This window comes from Syngnathoides biaculeatus, chromosome 2 (assembly GCF_019802595.1).
Source record: "Syngnathoides biaculeatus isolate LvHL_M chromosome 2, ASM1980259v1, whole genome shotgun sequence".
Lineage (NCBI taxonomy): Eukaryota > Metazoa > Chordata > Actinopteri > Syngnathiformes > Syngnathidae > Syngnathoides > Syngnathoides biaculeatus.
Window position 1 is genome coordinate 32,587,211 of NC_084641.1, and position 20,807 is coordinate 32,608,017.

General features: G+C 39.4%; 1 protein-coding gene across 3 annotated transcripts in view; it reads left to right on the forward strand.

Moving 5' to 3' along the window:
• The window catches only part of LOC133490830 (vitamin D3 receptor A), a 98,768-nt gene that overhangs the window by 67,951 nt on the left and 10,010 nt on the right, over positions 1-20,807 (forward strand). For 2 of the 3 annotated variants that reach the window (XM_061801381.1, XM_061801390.1), the window contains exons 4-8: positions 14,840-15,024; positions 15,724-15,823; positions 16,573-16,753; positions 18,981-19,132; positions 20,627-20,743. In XM_061801381.1, coding sequence (XP_061657365.1) covers positions 14,840-15,024; positions 15,724-15,823; positions 16,573-16,753; positions 18,981-19,132; positions 20,627-20,743 — 735 coding nt within the window. The remainder of the gene's footprint in view (positions 1-14,839; positions 15,025-15,723; positions 15,824-16,572; positions 16,754-18,980; positions 19,133-20,626; positions 20,744-20,807) is intronic. The other variant, XM_061801398.1, reaches the window with a different exon arrangement.

Below are 20,807 nucleotides of genomic sequence, written 5' to 3' on the forward strand. Positions count from 1 at the left end.
ACATACTTCTCTGCCACACCAGACTTACGTATGCAGTACCACAGTTCCTCTCTTGGTACTCTGTCATAGGCTTTCTCTAGATCCACAAAGACACAATGTAGCTCCTTCTGACCTTCTCTGTACTTTTTCACTGGCATCCTCAAGGCAAATAATGCATCTGTGGTACTCTTTCTAGGCATGAAACCATACTGTTGCTCGCAGATACTTACTTCTGTCCTGAGTCTAGCCTCCACTACTCTTTCCCATAACTTCATTGTGTGGCTCATCAACTTTATTCCTCTATAGTTCCCACAGCTCTGAACATCCCCTTTGTTCTTAAAAATGGGAACTAGAACACTTTTCCTCCATTTTTGAGGCATCTTTTCACCCGCTTGTATTCTGTTGAAGAAGTTGGTCAAAAACTCCACAGCCATCTCTCCAAATTGCTTCCATACCTCGACCGGTATGTCATCAGGACCAACTGCCTTTCCATTTTTCATCCTTTGTAGTGCCTTTCTGACTTCCCCCTTAGTAATCATTTCCACTTCCTGGTCCTTCACTCTTGCCTCTTCAACTCTTCCTTCGCTCTCATTTTCTTCATTCATCAACTTCTCAAAGTATTCTTTCCATCTATTTAGCACACTACTGGCACCAGTCAACACATTTCCATCTCTATCCTTAATCACCCTTACCTACTGCACATCCTTCCCATCTCTATCCCTCTGTCTGGCCAACCTGTAGAGATCCTTTTCTCCTTCTTTCGTGTCCAACCTGCTGTACATGTCTTCATATGCCTCTTGTTTAGCCTTTGCCACCTCTACCTTTGCCCTACGTCGCATCTCGATGTACTCCTTTCGCCTCTCCTCAGTCCTCTCAGTATCCCACTTCTTCTTCGCTAATCTCTTTCCTTGTATGACTCCCTGTATTTTGGGGTTCCACCACCAAGTCTCCTTCTCCCCTTTCCTACCAAAAGACACACCAAATACTCTCCTGCCTGTCTCTCTGATTACCTTGGCTGTCGTAGTCCAGTCTTCCGGGAGCTTCTGCTGTCTATCAAGGGCCTGTCTCACCTCTTTCCGTAAGGCCGCACAACCTTTCTCAGCTTCCACCACATGGTTCTCTGGTCTACCTTTGTCTTCTTAATCTTCCTACCCACCACCAGAGTCATCCTACACACTACCATCCTATGCTGTGAGCTACACTCTCCCCTATCACTACTTTACAGTCAGTAACCTCCTTCAGATTACATCGTCTGCACAAAATATAATCCACCTGCATTTTTCTACCTCCGCTCTTGTAGGTCACTATATGTTCCTCCCTCTTCTGGAAATAAGTGTTCACTACAGCCATCTCCATCCTTTTTGCAAAGTCCACCACCATCTGTCCCTCAAATTTCCTTTCCTGGATGCCGTACTTACCCATCACTTCTTCATCGCCCCTGTTTCCTTTACCAATATGTCCATTACAATCTGCACCAGTCACAACTCTCTCCCTGTCTGGGATGCTCAAAACTACTTCATCTAGTTCCTTCCAGAATTTCTCTTTCAACTCTAGGTCACATCCTACCTGTGGGGCATAGCCGCTAACCACATTATACATAACACCCTCAATTTCAAATTTTAGTCTCATCACTCGATCTGATACTCTTTTCACCTCCAAGACATTCTTAGCCACGTCTTCCTTTAAAATAACCCCTACTCCATTTCTTTTCCCATCTACTCCGTGGTAGAATAATTTAAACCCTGCTCCTAATCTTCTAGCCTTACTAACTTTCCACCTGCTCTCTTGGATGCACAGAATATCAACCTTTCTCCTAATCATCATGTCACCCAACTCCTGAGCTTTTCCTGTCATAGTCCCAACATTCAAAGTCCCTACACTCAGTTGTAGGCTCTGTGCATTCCTCTTTTTCTTCTGACAATGGATCCGGTTTCCTCCTCTTCTTTGTCTTCGACCCACAGTAGCTGAATTTCCACCGACGCACTGCAGGTTAGCAGTGCCAGGGGCGGGCGTTGTTAACCCGGGCCACGACCGATCCGGTATGGGATTCTTTAGATGAACGCTCATATTTGTTTGGCACAGTTTTTATGCCGAATGCCCTTCCCGAAGCAACCCTCTGCATTTATCCGGGCTTGGGACCGGCCTACAGATTGCACTGGTTTGTGCCCCCCATAGGGCTGCATTACCAAGTTAATCAACAACTATTTTGATAATTGATTACTCCTTTAGAGCCATTCTGTATATTGTCCAAATCCTCTGATTTCAGTGTCTCATCAGTAAATATTATCTGATTTCTGTATTCCTCCATGAAAACAGACTGGTTATCTTTTGTGAATAATCAAAATCAGACGTTTTGAAACATCTGCTTTTACTATTGAAAATGATCAATATTTGTTCCTATTTTCTGACCTTACTGACCAAACCAGGAACTGAACCATAATCTATTTTTGGCAAAAATTATAGTCAGTTCAGTCTGTTACGAAAATAATCGCAAATTTTAGCTGTAGTAAGAATACCCTTAATTGATGTAGGTCTACCTGTAGCAGTGTTTGAAGTAGAGATTATTCCACTAGTCCTTCCACGAGTCCTTCACATTCATCAGTACCCAAAAAGGACTATATCAGTCCGTCTCATTTGATATTGCTTCATCTTTAAACAATACCAAATAAAAGTTCAAGTTGGTAAAAATATATACAGTGAAGAAAATAAGTATTTGAACACCCTGCAATATTGCAAGTTCTCCCACTTAGAAATAATGGAGGGGTCTATAATTTTTATCACAGATCCATCTCCACTGTGAGATATATAATCTAAAAAGAAAAATCCAGAAATCACAATGTATGATTATTTTAACGATTTATTTGTCTGATACAGTTGTAAATAAGTATTTGAACACCTGTTTATCAGCTAGAATTCTGACCCTCAAAGACCATGCAAGATATCACCTCGTGTGGTCTCAATGATTCTTAGAAAGTTGAGGAATCATCCCAGGACTACACGACAGGACTTTGTCAATGACCTGAAAAGATCTGGGACCACCGTTTCCAAGGTGACTGTTGGCAAAAGACTAAGACGTCATGGTTAGAAATCATGCATGTCACAGAAGGTTCCCCTGCTTAAACCAGCACATGTCAAGGCCCGTCTTAAGCTTGCCAATGACCATTTGGATGATGCAGAGGAGAGTCATGGGAGAAGGTTTTGTGGTCAGATGAGACCAAAATTGAACTTTTTGTTCATAATTCCACTAACCGTGTTTGGTGGATGACGAATGATGATTTCCATCCCAGGAACACCTTCCCTACTGTGAAGCATGGGGGTGGTAGCATCATGCTTTGGGGGTGTTTTTCTGCACATGGGACAGGACGACTGCACTGTGAGGATGACCGCAGCCATGTATTGTGAGATTTTGGGGAACAACCTCTCTTCCTCAGTCAGAGCATTGAAGATGGGTCGTGGTTGGGTCTTTCAACATGACAATGACCTGAAGCACACAGCCAGGAAAACCAAGGAGTGGCTCAGTAAGAAGCACATCAAGGTTCTGGTATGGCCTAGCCAGTCTCCAGATCTAAACCCAATAGAAAATCTGTGGAGGGAGCTGAAATTCCGTGTTTCTCAGCGACAGCCCAGAAACTTGTCTGATCAAGAGAGGATCTGTATGGAGGAGTGGGCCAAAATCCGTCCTGCAGTGTGTGCAAACGTGTTGAACAACTACAGGAAATGTTTGATCTCCGTAATTGCAAACAAAGGCTAATGTACCAAATATTAACATTGGTTTTCTCAGGTGTTCAAATACTTATTTGCAGCTGTATCACACAAATAAATCGTTAAAAAATCATATATTGTGATTTCTGGATTTTTATTTTTAGATTATCTCTCACAGTGGACATGCACCTATGATGAAAATTTCAGACCCCTCCATGATTTCTAAGTGGGAGAACCTGCAATATAGCAGGGTGTTCAAATACTTATTTTGAATATTTTTATTATTAAGAAGTATTTTGCAGTAAGGGCCATGAAGGATGACTGTTTAGCACATTTGCCTCACAGTTCGTAGTTCTAAGGACCCAGGTTTGAATCCAGCCTTGCCTGTGTGGAGTTTTCAAGTTCTGTGTCTCCGGGTCCTCAGGTTTCCTTCCATATCCCCAAAACATGCATCTAATCTTTCATTGAAAACTCCAAATTACCTCTCGAAGTGATAGTGAATGTGAATGGTTGTCTGTTTATATGTCCCCTGCAATTAGCTGGGTTCAGTGAGTACCCTGCCTCTTGCCCAGAGTCAGCTGGGATAGGCTCCACCAAGCCCGCGACCTTGAGTGAGGATAAGCAGGCAAGTAACTGGATGGATGGGTGGATTTAGCAATACATGCTAATGCAAAATACATAAATACATTTTTGATTGATCGATGGCCTAATCAATACAAGAATGGATTCCCAAAAATGTTGAATACTGACTGACGGCCCTTGTCACATCTCTAATAGCCCTTTGACGAAATATTAGATTGATCAAGATCATTATCTGAGATTTTGTAGCTGTTTGGGAAAATATCCATTTACTCAATCCAACTGTCACATTGGCTTTGCTCATTCCGATTAACTTTGTGAACTATGGCCACATTCATTTTACAACAGAGGTTTTCAAACTGGAAATGCACCCTCCTTCCTTGTAAGATATCATATAAAAATTCAAAGTTAAATATAGTCTGAAGGTTACTTGCTTTTATCAGTCTCCTATTCAATTTTCAGTAAGTGACGTATGTAATATTTGATTAATAAACTGTTAGAATTTTTTCTCTCATAACATTCACATTACAAATATTAAAAAAAAAACTGACATCACGAAAATATATTTTATTTAGTAAGAGTCGTATTTTAAAAAAATAAACTAAACGTAAAAATCTGACCTGACAAAGAGAAACCGACGACGTTATTGGATTCAACGATCCAAAATTGTCCTAAATCAGATGGGGAGGACACACTAACTTTTTACAAATAAAAAAAAAAAATGTAGCCGCATGTTCTAAAATCCTGAAATCAGTATACAGAGGGGGAGATGGCTGAAATTCCAATCAAAGATGGTACCACATCCGTTGTGTGTCTCAAAAAATGGCAAGGCTGATGAATTTTGGGCTTGCTATGACTGTAGTCTAATACTTGCAAATATGGTTATCCACCAGCTCAACAATGTTATGTTTTCAGCATTGCTGATTTCTTTGTTAAACTACATATCGTGAGATGGGCTAAAAAGAGCTAACTGGCTAACGGCTTTTCATGTTCCTGGCTAATTATTTTATCCTGGTTTTGAAATTGATTTTTCTCCTCCATAATAGGCCTCCCTTAAAGCGCTCCTGTTGAGGTTACCACATAACCATATCCAATTAGTCACTTTAAAATCGTAAACGTTTATTTTTTCCAAGTAAGTGCTTTGGGCTTCTCAAGATGTTGGTTTGGTTTTGTAAATCAATGCCTTAACAATGCTGTCGTGGGCTCGATCTCGGCGACAGACCAACTGGCTCAAAAGTGTCTGTAGGGTAGCCAAACACTGACCAAACTGTGCCTTTTCACCAGTCCCCCAGCAAGAAGTTTTATTGTGTGCTGCTGGCATGAGGCTGCATGGGTGAATTTGGATGGCCAGTCAAAGTCTAATTAATGAGGACAGGTCAAAAGAGATGAAACCCAAATAAGCTAGGTGGACAGATTCTTTCAGAAGCCTTTTAAAGGCTGTGTCGCAAAGTGTTGGTGTTCTTGTTTTTGACATCCACATCATGTGGTTATGTAACACTGTTACTGTGGTTCTAGAGTCCAGAGAGCAATCATTCAAAAGCCACTTCAATCAGTTGTTTACAGACTTCAGGGAAACAGTTTAGTATAAATAGCAAGACCTGAATTCAAAATAATTATTGCGAACTGTTCTCAATGAGTATTATTTGTCAGTTAGTAAGACTTACTCGTCTTCGGCAATCATTTTCACAATATTGTGACTCGCAATTTAAAATGGTCATATTACTTGCGTGTAAACCAATTTAAAAAATGTAAAGTTCAAATTTTTTTGTTTATAGCAAGTAGTAGCAGGTTTGTCTTTAGATAAGAAAGACTGGCCACCTCATATCTATGTAAGCTATGTGCCCTTATGGCTCTGGGTCTTGCGCTTTTTGGCAGTTGTGGTCTGTCTAGTGGTCATGCTGTCTCTCTACAGAGTTGAGCGCTTCATGGGTAATCAGTCACTGTGGCAGAGAGTTAAAATGATGACATGAGCAGAGGGATTCGGGGGTCAGTGCATTACACCCTAAAGTGACTCCTAGAGTCATCAATACATGGCCCAGTTGTCTAAAGTGTTTTTAGTAGCTTTGTATGGTAAGCACTGATGTGTGTCATTGTTATACGACTACCTAGTCAAGCTAATGATGTTTACCTTTACTAAGGATTATGCAAAAACTTTTAGAGCATGTGTTGCGGAACTTGGCTGAGGAATGTTGTATGGGCCAATCAAGAATCTTTAATATTAAAGGATTTAATTTGAATTACTTAGACTATTGAACATAATTAATTCCAGAATACCTGTTTATCATACAAAAGGTATAAGCCTGGTTTTGAATTCTCCCCCTCACCCCAGGGAAAAACAGATTTTCAGTTGTACACATTGTCCTAAACATTAAGCATGAAGTTATGACTGTGAAAAGGTAGCATTTTCGTGCAATAAAATGTATATATGAAGTATTTAGCTGTCTTTGAAAAAATAATTGGTGTTGTTCGAACAAAATGGAGAAATGTGATGCACACTGTTTGTATTGACAATACAGGACAATAATGGCTTCCTTCCTCAAATTAAAAAGGAAAAAAAAAAACAACTCTTCTTCTCAGCAGGTAGATGGGCTCAATTAGTTACCAAATTCTAACCTTAGGTTAGTGGAAGTATAGCTTTTCTTAAGCCTGATCAACCCAAACAGTTTTCCTTGTTGTTGTTGTTAACTGCTGTATTTTATGCAGTCATTCACAAAAAGAACAATTCCTAGAAATGGTCAAAAGCACTAATGTATTCTGTCCACCATTGTTGATATGGAGACTGTCCCCACAGGCCTGCCTGATCTTGCCAGAGGCCTTTCTGTTGCACAGAGTGCTCTGACTATAATTGATTTTATTTTAAGTCATTTTAAAATCTACAAACAGCAGTCACATCCACTAGCCCATTTCCCAGCCAACCTCCCGCTTACCAATAATTGGAAAGAGCACATGTTCGGAAGGCCAGACATTTTATTTTTGTCTTCAAATTGGTGGTAGCGTTTTCATCTACACCCATTAATGCTCTTCTTTAGGGTTAGGTGAGTTTTCTGCAAGAAAAAAATTACTTAATGGTATTTATCATATTGTGCATGTCACAACTGCAGTCACTTGTATTTGAAAAATGTCCGGGTGTGATTAGGGATGAAATCTCAAGACCTTAAAATAACTTACTGGATTAATATAACATAACTGTAAATTTTAAAATAAAATAAACAAATACATAACTAAAACAAAAATTTCAAACTCAGAAATGTTAATTTCCAATTTCAACTCGTATTAGTAGAACATGATATAAAATGATATTTAAAATTTTTCATCAAGAAAAATTCTTGATCTGAGAAACTTTATCTGAAGGAAAGTTAAATGCACTGGCCCGTCAAGGAATAAACACGAACAGTCTATACCCGCAATGTTTTGAACATGCTGAAAGTTTAGTTCAACCTAATTGGCGTTAGTGGCAACAAACTAGCGATACCTTGTAACAAACACTCCTGTTGGCAATCATGATGTATTGTTATAATCTAGTGTAATTTACGGCGGTATCTATTGTCAATCCATTAATGAAAGCTAGCAGTAGATGCTCTATATCAGGCCTCAGCAACCCTTTTGAGGCTTACAACTACTTCGTGAGCACCAATCGTATGAAGGGCTACGTGACCTGTTTGGTCAAATTTCAGACTCAGTTCATTATACGTACATAAAATATTTTCGTTTTAATTTATTGTAGTAAATGACATCACAGATATTTCAAAATTTTAATTCACGTAAGCAAGTCAGATTCAGAATTTAAAATCACTAATGGTAGCACTTTGTGGCCTATGGTATTTTTAGAACATACCTTGCGGGCGCCTTATATGGTCTTCGCGGTCTACCATTTGCCCATGGGCACCACGTTGGTGACCTCTGATCTATATATGTAGAAGGGAAAAGTTTTCAACTTCAAGACAACGCGTACCACGGGGAAAATGACCATTTGCATTTTGACATATGGACTATACGTTAGTCTAACGTTAGAACTTAGATCAAGTCAAAGTAAATCACAATCGCATACTTATTATAATTGACCCCTCCGTACAGGGCACTTAACCACGCCTCCTGAAGTGACGTCACGCCACGTGCGCTCACGTAAGACAAACAGTAAAAATGGCAAATACAATACAATACATTCTGAACTGAGACAGACTCTATGCTTCTGATTTCATTCAAATCAACGATATATTATAGATTCTAAATACAATACATTCTTAACTGAGAGAGACGCCATGCTTCTGATTTCATTCAATCATTCACACGTAGCAATATAATGCTAGCGGAGAACGTCTCATTCATTTATACGAGACGTGTATTAAAAATCAAATTTAGGGCATATCTTCGTGCAAACACAGTCTGGTTAAGCTTTGGCCGCGAGCCAGCAAGAAAGTGACACGTTTGTGCAGTCCGATCATCGCTAAATATCGCTCAACAAAGAATATGTGTGTCAATCGTTCACACGTAGCAGTGTTATGCCAGCGGAGAACGTCTCATTCATTTATACGAGACGTGTATTAAAAATCAAATTTAGGGCATATCTTCATGCAAACACCGTCTGGTTAAGCTTCTGGCCGCGAGCCAGCAAGAAATCAATACGTTTGTGCAGTCCGATCATCGCTAAATATCGCTCAACAAAGAATAAGTGTGTCAATCGTTCACACGCAGCAGTGTTATGCTAGCGAAGAACTTCGAATTCATTTATACGAGACATGTATTGTATATTGTATTCGTGCAAACATATGTGTTCCGGTTGATATTAGATGGATTTAGTTGATGATGCGGACTTCCAGAAAGTTTGATCCATCTAAGGCATTTTTCGTACTGGGTCTTCGGTTTTGGAAAGGGTACGAATCGAACTCCACCAACTAGCCTTTCAGGATACCTGTCGTCACTATTACAAAGTCCGTGACTACACCTCTTAACCATATTTTTTGCTAAATAACCCAAATACGCGAGAAAACGCTAACGAAACCTATACTGGACCATTCAATGTTGTCAGAGAAAATGGCGGGAGCAAAAACGGGCTTTGGTCTATGCAGATCTCTGGCCTCTGATTGGTCAGTGACGTGGATTGCGCAATATCCACGGAGGGGTCAATTAGATACTAAAACATTACCTGTGTTATATCCCAGAAATGTTTTCAGTGAAACTGAATTTCCTTTGACATGGCTCGTGATGTTGATGACTTTCAACGTAAATGCGCTTGCCGTACGTGACGAAGCTCTGAACATGCGCTTTTGGCATAACTCAGGGCCCTAACTAGCCTTTTTTCATCATCTTTTTTTTTTTTTCTCCAAAATAAATTTTCACTAGCCGCTTTTCTATAATCACAGACAAAAAATTGCCAATCACATGCCGGTCAAATTGCGGTCTACTAACATGACTAATACTCTTTCTTGTTCTTCAGGTTACATGCATACAAATAACTTTCAGATGGAAATGTGATACAAGGAATTATATTTTTATTGGTAACTGAATCTAATAAACATTAAGAATGACAGAGATGTTTTATAAAAATAAAAAAGTTTCTCAATCCTCTTCTTTACTCCTGATTGTAGAAAACAAACAACAACACTGTTCAACACTTAGGTTTTTGCAAGATTCCTGCCGTAAAGATTCTCCTGTTTTTACTGCTCACCCATTTACAGAAACTTGTATCAAAATCAAACAATTATTCTTCAGGATCTTCAATTTTAACGATTAACAGTTCATTTACACTTTCTGTTTTGAGACAGTTCCTTAAGTACGTCTTGACAATGTTATGCCTGCTGAAGCCACGTTCTACGTCAACTACGTCTTTGCAGTTGCAGCAAACTTGTGATCAGCTGTCTAGTGATGCTTCACGAAGGCATCCAACTTCGGCGACACCGATGGATTTTCAGCGTGTCAGAACATTTTTTTCTTCCACTGTCAATACACCATTTGCAGAAAAAAGTTGAGTCCCTCAATATGCGCCACTTGAATTTAGAAAACCATTCCTGGCAAATCTTTTGCCTCTGCCCTGCACGGGGTGTAGATTTTCCGACAGTAGACAAAGTCTTTCCTGCGTAATGGGCATCCATCAAAGTTGGCAGCTGACAAGCTGCACTTATACTACTGCCATCCTTTGTTTTTCGAAAGATAATTCCAAAGGTTTATCAATTTTCTGTAGCATTCAGAGGTAGCATGAACCGATGACGAGAAAGCGTGGGTTTGATGCGGAAGCCGGATGCAGTTGTCTCCGATGTAAACAATTATTCGCTCAACTTCCCGTATAGCTTCTTTCGTCACGCTAAAGCCAGGAATCAAATAAGTAAATTGTCAAGACTACACAAAATAAGTGACGTCTTTCAATATCAATTTTTTTTCTACTCATAACAAATTTTACGTGCGTGAATTTTCGTGCTCGACTGTGCAAATTTGCGAGGGCCATCGCGCTTGTCAAATCACAGTGACTTAAACTCTGTTTTGATCGCTTGTCTCTGACTCATCTATTTTGTATTATGTAAAGAATTGTTGACTTGAAAAGCTTTTTTTAACGTAAAATTCGGGCATTTAAAGATGTTTCCGTACTATACTTGCGTAAAAACTGTGCCAAACAAATATGAGCGTTCATCTGAGATGTTACGCTGTGGCGACCCCTAACGGTACAAGCCGAAACAAACTTACCTTACCTACTGTACTTTTACTTCAGGAATCATGGCTGTTTGAAAATATGATGAATGTATGACCTCATATCTTGCAAAGATGGGAGATGTTATGCAATATCCATCCATCCATCCATCATCATTTTGTTGATTTATAAATGTCAACATAATAATCCCATAATATTTATGATTAAGCAGTAGACCTAATTTTGTTGATATAATTAAGATTTACAGAACATTGATGGATAAATGTCAACATGATAATGCCAAAACATTAACAATCAAGCAATAGACAAATGACAAGTCGGTATTATTGGAATTTAATTTCCTTGAGTACAGCGCCATTCCATCAGGCACTTTTTTATTTCACGATTTTGCAGTCTGTAATGAATGGTGAAAGTTGTGCATATAAGGTTCCAAAGTAATATACTGTAATGGTGTGCGACATGCTGAAATGGCACGCATTGCTAGCAATTTCCCCAGAGAGCCCTTCATCGTGTCCAACCTAAAATAGTAACCATAAACACTGTCTATAAACTATTCGACCGTCTTCACTGTGGCACACTTCTCGCCACATGAATAAGGCAAAAGGCACTTAAACATCCAACACCAGCTGTATGAGCCATATGAAGAGATGACACATCTTCTTGCAGGAAATACATGCTTATTGTATATAAAATAGGCCAAAACAAACCTTAATCCGAATCCTTTACCAGCAAGAACTGATACGTCACTATTGTCTGTTCTCCAGTATGTGTGGTTATATATATTTTGAAAATAAACAGTTAAATTTTAGAATCCAAAATGGTAATTCATATTCAATTAGGTGGCATAGTAGGATTATTAAATCTTTCTTATTCCAAGTACGTATTTGGAGAGTTGAGTTTTTTTGTGAGCTTTCCACAATGGATACAAAACATTCAAGATGTAAGTTTCAGCTTTGCTATGTTTATTAAAAATGGGTGGCCTCTATTTTTAGGGGCTTGACAAATGACACAAGGTGTCTCAGAATAATTTTGATCTGACAATGTACACAACGCACCTGATTAAATGTATTATTATTATTATCTATAATAATAATTAAAAATAATATAATGTCACCAAGTTGTCAGAAGTGGGATGAGCATGATTTATTGACTCACCTTAGACATGGTTAATGTAACAAGGTTCTGTCACGTTTGGTTTGCTTTGTCTTGAAGCAATGAGGTGTTGACTGATTTTCCTTTATCTTTACAGCAGATGCTATTCCTTGGGGAAATAGTGATAATGACTACACTAACTCTCACCAATTTCAAACCTACTAGTCTGCTATCCAAAGGGGCTCCTGTTGAGGAAATAAATTACCTTAATGTGTCAGTAATTTCATACAAAGCCATAAAGAATTTGACATACATCTTAACAATCTCCCCCCTCCCCCCAAAAAATCTCTATTTCTTAGAAGAAAGATATACAATATACACAGTGGAACCAAGGAGTTTGAACAACTCGAGGGTTGTACAAATCGGACTTCGACCCCAAAAAATAAAAATCACCATAAAAAATGCCTTGGTGTTTGCTCTGATTCTTGGGGTCCAAACACCTGAGCAAAGTTTAACCCATGTTGATGGGGTAGCCGAGTCAAGCCAAGCGATGGCGAATGCACACGGAGTGATGCCGAGACAAGCCACTGCCCACTTTAAGTTAAGCAGACAGTCTTCGTGTGACCACGCACATTCGCGAGTGCTTCTCAAGATTTTTTTCCCTAGTACTTTCTTTGCCATGGGTACAATGAAAGACAGCAGTGCTAGCAGCAGCAAAGGAAAAACGTTTCCTGTAGTTGTTCACCATGTTTGAGCACACTGCAGGAGGGATTTTGGCCCACTCCTCCACAAAGATCTTCTCTTGATCAGACAGGTTACTGGTCTGTCGCTGACAAACAAGTTTCAGCTCCCTCCAAAGATTTTCTATTGGGTTTAGGTACCCCATGCTTCACAGTCGGGATGGTGTTCTTGGGATGGAACTCATCATTTGTCTTCCTCCAAACATGTTTAGTGGAATTATGACCCAAAAGTTCCATTTTGGTCTCATCTGACCACAAAACTTTCTCCCATGACTCCTCTGTATCACCCAAATTGTTATTGGCAAACTTAAGATGGGCCTTGACATGTGCTGGTTTAAGCAGAGGAAATTTCTGTGCCGTGCAAGATTTCAAACCATGACGTCTTAGTGTATTACAAACAGTCGCCTTGGAAACGGTGGTTCCAGCTCTTTTCAGGTCATTGACCAAGTCCTGTCATGTAGTTCTGGGCAGATTCCTCACCTTTCTAAGGATCGTAGTTTTGATGAGTGTCTGAACGTTCGCATCGAGCTCTGTTCTTCTTCTTTTCCTTTTGGCTTGTCCTGATTAGGGGTCTCCACAGCGTGTCATCTTTTTCCATCTTCCCTCACCACTTCCATCAACCTTTTCTTTGGTCTCCCTCTCGCTCTTTTGCCTGGGAGCTCCATCCTCAGCACCCTTATACCAATATACTCACTCTCTCGCCTCTGGACATGTCCAAACCATCAAAGTCTGCTCTCATGAGCCTTGTCTCCAAAACATCCAACTTTGGCTGTCCCTCTAATGAGCTAATTTCTAATCCTATCCAACCTGCTCACTCTGAGCGAGAACCTGAACATCTTCATTTCTGCTACCTCAGGTTCTGCTTCCTGTTGTTTCTTCCGTGCCACCGTCTCTCATCCATACATCATAGCTGGCCTCACCACTGTTTTATAGACTTGGCCCTTCGTTGAGACCCACGAGATGATATCTTGCATTGGGCTCCACTCCGATTGAGATTCACAGTCATGTTTAGCTTCTTCCATTTTCCAATGATTCCTCCAACAGTGGACCTTATTTCACCAAGCATCTTGGCAATTTCTCCGTAGCCCTTTCTACTGTGTGGAGTTGTACAATTTTGTCTCTGGTGTTTTTGGACAGCTCTTTGGTCTTGGCCATGTTACAAGTTTGAGTCTTACTGATTGTATGGGGTGGACCTCACACAGGTGTATCTGATTCAGGATAATGCATGGTTTGGAGGTGGACTTTTAAAGGCGGACTAACAGGTCTTTGACGGTCAGAATTCTACCTGATAGACAGGTGTTCAAATACTTATTTTTAGCTGTATCACACAAATCAATAAAAAACATACATTGTGATTTCTGGATTTTTCTTTTTAGATTATCTCTCTGACAGTGGGCATGAAAAAATTTCAGACCCCTTCATGATTTCTAAGTGGGAGAACTTGCAATAGATCAGGGTATTCAAACACTTATTTTCTTCACTGTAATTGTTTTTTTTTTTTTTCGTTCTGCTGATACTTCTAACTCTGTATATTCTATAATGAGATTTAGCCGCTCAATAATGTTCATGGCTTGTTTGTTTTCCTAGTCTAATAGGATTGCTCGCTTAGGAGTAGTTAATGCGGCGAGTAATGATTGTATGTATTTATTAGGAAGGTTGGTTACGCTTAAACCGTCAAGTATGCACAATCTAGTTGAAAGTGGAGTCCTAATGTTCATAATGTTTTTGTGTAACCGAAGTTGAGAAGCATTGAATTCGTATGCATTCCCATACAGCATGAAAATTGTTAGCTGAGATATTTTTGGTGCATTGCACACATGTATTTGATGGAGAAAGCCATATTTTATGCATAGTGTACTGAGTAAAATGTACTCTATGGAGTACTTTATATTGTATGAGCTGTAGATTTTTATTTTTTTTCCTTTATTTGACTGACACATTCGATTATTGTGTTAGGACCCATTAAATATAGTAAATAATAGATTGAAACATTATTTTTTCTATGTATTGACTTTGTCCAGATTTAAAATTTGATTGACAGATTGCAAAGGTCAAATTTTGATGGGAAATAAAGACATTTGTGTATGTATTTTGTCTGGCCTTGCAGTCATCCTCACAGATGAAGAGGTGCAGAGGAAGAAGGAAATGATAATGAAAAGGAAGGAGGAGGAGGCGGCCAAAGAGGCATCGAGACCTCGACTCAACGACGAGCAGGCCCAGATCATCTCTTCCTTGGTGGAGGCTCACCACAAGACTTATGATGCATCCTATTCAGACTTTTCCCGTTTTAGGGTGAGGCCACTTCACTTTTAGTCCTTTACTGAAGCAACTGTGATGACAGACATTGCCAAATGAGCTGATGTGTGTTATTACTACCTTACAAGTAGTAAATATAATGAAGAATGAAGACCACTTGAAGACTGGGGTGAATTAAGGATGAGAAATCAAATGTGGAATGGTTACTAGTAAATAAAGATCCCACAAATTCACAAAGTCCATCTTAGCGCTTTACTTTGAGAATGTGCACATGATGAGGTCAAGGAATGTTGTTGCCAACAGAAAAAGAGAATCTGTCTCTCAGTGAGCATGAGTCACTCACATGAATCAGACTGCGACACTAAAATATCGCTCTATTCTTGCAAATCATTCAACCTATCTACCACGCAAGGTTCACTTCCTTTTGCAGTTTTCAACTATTTTCCTCAATGACAATCAGTAATGGCTTTGCCAAAACTGTCATCTTCTGGTAATTTATATTCTTTGTCCACATCAAAATGCAGTTCCAATGACGATAATTGGACTATGTTTTAAGATGGAAAAATTGGGGTTGAAAAAAAATTTCATCCTGTAGATCGATACGTAGTGTTTGTTTTTAAAACGTGCTATGGCATAAACACAATGTGGCATATGGTACAAACATATTCTGCCAACAGAGGAGAAATTTACTTAAGTGTTTTTTGCTCGATGATCTTTTTTTGTGTCTCCATGTAGCCTCCAGTGCGTGAAGGTCCAGTAACACGCAGCGCCAGCAGAGCCGCCTCCCTTCACTCTCTGTCTGATGCTTCCTCTGACTCTTTCAATCACTCACCTGGTAAGTTCCTACTTCCGTCAAGCGCGACAGTAGTAGTAGTCGCACTCGATATGATACCGTCACATCACAGTGTTATCAGGGCAAAGACCATTTCTCTTTCAAGAAGTAATAAATGAGAAGTCTCTGTTGCTGTTCAACAGTAACAGCTTAAAACTTTTACTCATTGTACAGACTTAGAAGTTACACATTACATCATTAACTTTAACATTATGAAAATTAATAATAAAACTAAAATAAACTACAGTTTATTGAGTTCTGAATTGTAGTTTCATGAGATGCTGTAATGATACATGCATGCAAAAACAAAATATCTGCATAATTGAAGAATGACATTCTAATCACCAGCATGTTAAATAAACATTGTTCCTATTCGGCTGAAATTTATGACTGGAGAAATCAGGCAAGGAAAATTTATGTAGGGTAAAGTCATAGAAAATATAATTCAATGTGCTTTTTATGATTCAAAATATTAAAATCAAAGTGCATACACATAAAATTCAGCTTACTAGAATTACTAAAAACATACATTGCAAGATCATTTAAAAAAAAATGGAAATGCTCAAATTCATTTGGTATATATATTCTTCCTGATCTGTCAAATTTCAGGTAATGAAGTTCTTCCATGCAGACTACTCAATATTGTGATCTGTGATTTTCCTTTTCCTTACTTTGTTTTACCTCTGTCCCAAATGCCTTCTTTTAATCACTTCCTTATTCCCCCTGGCCTCCTAATCTTACCTTGTACCAAGCAGAGTCTCTAGACACCAAGATGAACTTGAACAACCTGTTGATGATGTACCAGGACGGCGCAAGCAGTCCAGACTCTAGCGAGGAGGACACCAAGCTGTCCATGCTGCCCCATCTGGCCGACCTAGTCTCCTACAGCATCCAGAAGGTCATAGGGTTTGCCAAGATGATCCCAGGATTCAGGTACCCATTGCCCAACCAGAGTTATTTTTCTGCACTAAATGGTCAGCATTTTTCAAAATCAAAAGGAGTCCTGAATATATAGGGGCCTCTGTGCCGCCATAAACTATGAGCTCCAGCCATGACATCAAATTCTCTAAGCAGCAGCACGTTTCGAAGGCCAGGGCATTTTTTGTTGTGCATATGTAAGGAGAGGCACTATTATCACTGCGGAACAAACAAGGGCTTCCATAATATGCTGGAACGCCCACTGAGCTTGAGAGATGCATACACTGTCTGGCAAATGGACAGAATGAACCACAGTATGCATTAAAATGAACAGTGTCAAGGAGGGAATGACTGTAACAAACACACAGAATGAACTAATTGTCAAGTCAGCTTTATATTTAGATTTATTCCTGCTGCTGGCCTTGTGGCAATGTGTCCTGAATATGTTTGTCAAATTATTAGCACCAAATGCGATTGAAAATTAGCATTTGCATCATCCATCCACCCATTTTACAAGCTGCTTATCCTCACAAGGGTTGTCATGTAAATGAGTAAATTAGGCTCTAGTAACTAGGGATGGACATAAAAATCATTAAGTTGACATTAGAGTTCATAACTTGGCTCCAACCAGCAGGGGCATTATTCATACATACAGTCTTGACTAACTTGCACTTGAAGGCCTGCTACATATTGAACAATGTGACCAGACAAAATCTCAATGTCTCGCTAAATGCAGGACTTTGACACTAGTTTTCATGAGTGGCTGCACGTTCGCATCTAGCTTTGTTCTTCTTTTCATTTCGGCTTGTCCTGTTAGGGGTGGCCAAAGCGTGTCATCTTTTTCCATCTAAGCCTATCTCGTGCATCTTCCTCTCTAACACCCACTGTCCTCATGTCCTCCCTCACAACATCCATCAACCTATCTTTGTTGTGATTTGAAAATTTGGTAAATGGTGTCACAGATAAAAATAATCAGAATCAGCTTTAATGGCCAAGTATGTAACAATGCCCAAAGAATTTGTCCCTGGCAGTTGTTGCTGCCCTGGTACGACAAAATAATTCTGCATACTGTTCAGTGTTCAGTGTCATAACATAATCATGTTAAAAAAAAATTCTTCACTACTTGTTCTATTTAAAATATAAAAACCCACTCATAATGGATTTGTTTAGTTTACCTGGTACTTTTCTCTGATCAATGAAATCAATTTGAAATGCCATCCTTGTAACCTTAACATGCAGTGAAGGCGTGAAAAAAGTTTTTCTTAAAAAACGTTGCTTTTCTGAAACCCTCCTTGATTTTCTGACTGAAAATGTGTTCTCAGAATGAATTCTTGTTACTCGTCTGTTGCCAAAAAAAAAAAAAAACAACGTGCCCATTTTTTTGTTGTTGTCCCTGTTGTTGCTACGATGCAAATGTGATTGGGCCTCACTTGAAGTGTGTTCATCATCTACACCAAATCGAAAATTCACCTGAGCTTTGTATAATTAACAAATGCTCTAGGCCGGGAAGCCTATGGCATGTACAGTAGATGAGAGCGTTTGATGTGGCCTGCCATGCAATTCTATTTAACCTCAGAGGAAGTACTGTATTACAAAAGCCAAAACGTGTAACTCACAAAAATGTATAAGTGTTTGTTGGGTTATTGCGTCATATTTTATTTTGATTAATTTAAAAACTGAAATGACCCATCATAGGAAAATCATTGCCCAACCCTGCTGTGGGGAAAAAGTGTCATGCTAATACATTAAACAGTTGGGAAAACTGACTCATTTCTGGTGGCATTGGTGAAAACAATATTTACTTTATTTAAAGACACCAGAACCACAACTCCTCTTCTCAAGGCTAGTTTATTTGAATTTGGACTGACCAGCTCACCTGTGGTTTGCTGTGATGGCCATTCTGATTTCTGAGAAGAAACTCATCCTTCACTTTGCGTGAGTGGTTTATCACAGACTTGATATGGATCCAATATGGTCTGAATGGAATGTGCTGTCTACGCTCAGCAGGAAACCCTGATGAACATATTCAGACGCTAATCTCATCACGCCTGCTTGTGATTTGTTTGTATAGGGTCGGAATAAGTAAACCTCCTTTATGAATTGAGAGGTCAAAATGTCAAAATCTTCATCACAGCCAAACTTACTCATTGGTTTTGCAAATAATCAAGCCATGGCACAAGCACAGTGCAGTACTGAACTCTTATACTTTTGTATTGAGTATGTAACTTTGTATATGATTTAGAGAACTGACTGCAGAAGACCAGATTGCCCTGCTGAAGTCGAGCGCCATTGAGATTATTATGCTGCGCTCCAATCAGTCATTCAGCCTGGAGGACATGTCCTGGAGCTGTGGAGGACCTGACTTCAAATACTGCATCAATGATGTCACAAAGGGTTGGTTTCCTGTAACTTGTCTACAACGTTAAACGCATGACTGATGTGCAAGTGTTGAGATTGGACTTTGTGGCTCTGTCCAGATCCAATTCTGTTATTTCATTTAGAGGAAAACAACCGTGAATTGTCAGCCCCCAGGGAAACCTCAGCCAACAATGCTTCTTCGCATTTGTATACACAAATATGAACACATGGTTAGTTGTCCCCTTCAGGGATAATTTAGTGTACACAGTTTCTTTGTATTCAAATACATGATTCATTCACATAGTCCATTTGAAAGCATCGTTTAATATTTATTATTTGGCTTTCACACAATACCTTAACTGTGTGCGCATTCACACAGCAACACAGCATCAACACACCACATCCAGATGATCAGATGCATGATCACATCTGTGCTTGCGTGTGGTCTAATGGGGATTATTTGCTTACCTAATTTTCATTTCCACCTGATGTTTCTGTAACTTAGTTCTTGGTACTTCCTCAAGCTAAATTTTTCCTGGGAACCAATATGTTACGACCATTGATACACAGGAAATGTGGAGAGTGTCCATCCAATCAGATGTGTATAGGGTTAAGTGTCCCAAAGGAACCTTTTGAGAGGTGACAAAACGAGGTTTTATTTTGGCACTGATACCCTTGTAACTACATTTGGACAACATTTCCCGGTATCCAAACACTTAGTACATTGGCAAAATTTCTAGTTTGAGTGGTACAAATTCACCAAGTGCAGTTCTGCAAGGTTCCACCAAAAGGTCCTAGTTCTGGTCTCAAGTTCCTGAGGTGGAAATGAACAAATACATGAAAGTGGTCATCTCTGGTAGTACGAAGCCCTTTTGTTCTATAAATTTCTATGGAGGCTGGATTATTACAAATATTGCCCAGACACTAATTTGATGCTTCCACTTGCACATCAAAGTTTTGCCTTTAAACATTTGCAGGAAGCAATAGGGTGGCCATACGTGCAATTAAATTATTGAAAAGTAAAGTATCGTATTAGCCTTTGGTTTCCTTTGATAGAAGTGCTCACAATTGAGTTCATGTATGTAACAGAGCAAGTGACTGAGGCAGTCAAGTGCATCAAGATAGACATAATTTCCAAAAAAGCTTTTATTATTACCATTGATATAGCAAGATGGATTCATGTTAAATGTTGAAATTGGTAAAAGGGTGCTGAGGATGGAGCTGCCAGGCAAAAGAGCAAGATGAAGAACAAAGAAAAGGTTGATAGATGTTGTGAGGGAGGATATGAGGACAGTGGGTGTTAGAGAAGATGATGCATGAGATGGACTTAGATGGAAAAAGATGACACACTGTGGCGACACCTAACGGGACAAGCTTGAAAGGAAAAGAATTCATGTTGTCATGTTGAAACTATTATGATGGTCCAAATTGCAAATGTTGGGTGTGTATTAGAATTATTATTTTTTTTTTTTAATGTTTGGAGCCTTGTTTTTGTGCAATACCATTGATGTTAATTTCCTCCTTGTGTAGCGGGTCACACTCTGGAGTTATTGGAGCCGCTGGTCAAGTTCCAGGTTGGCCTGAAGAAGCTCAACCTGCATGAGGAGGAGCATGTCCTGCTCATGGCCATCTGCCTGCTCTCCCCAGGTAATTTTTGCTCAGCCTCCTTTCTTTTCATGGCATTTTAATACTAGCCAAACCTTTGTAAATC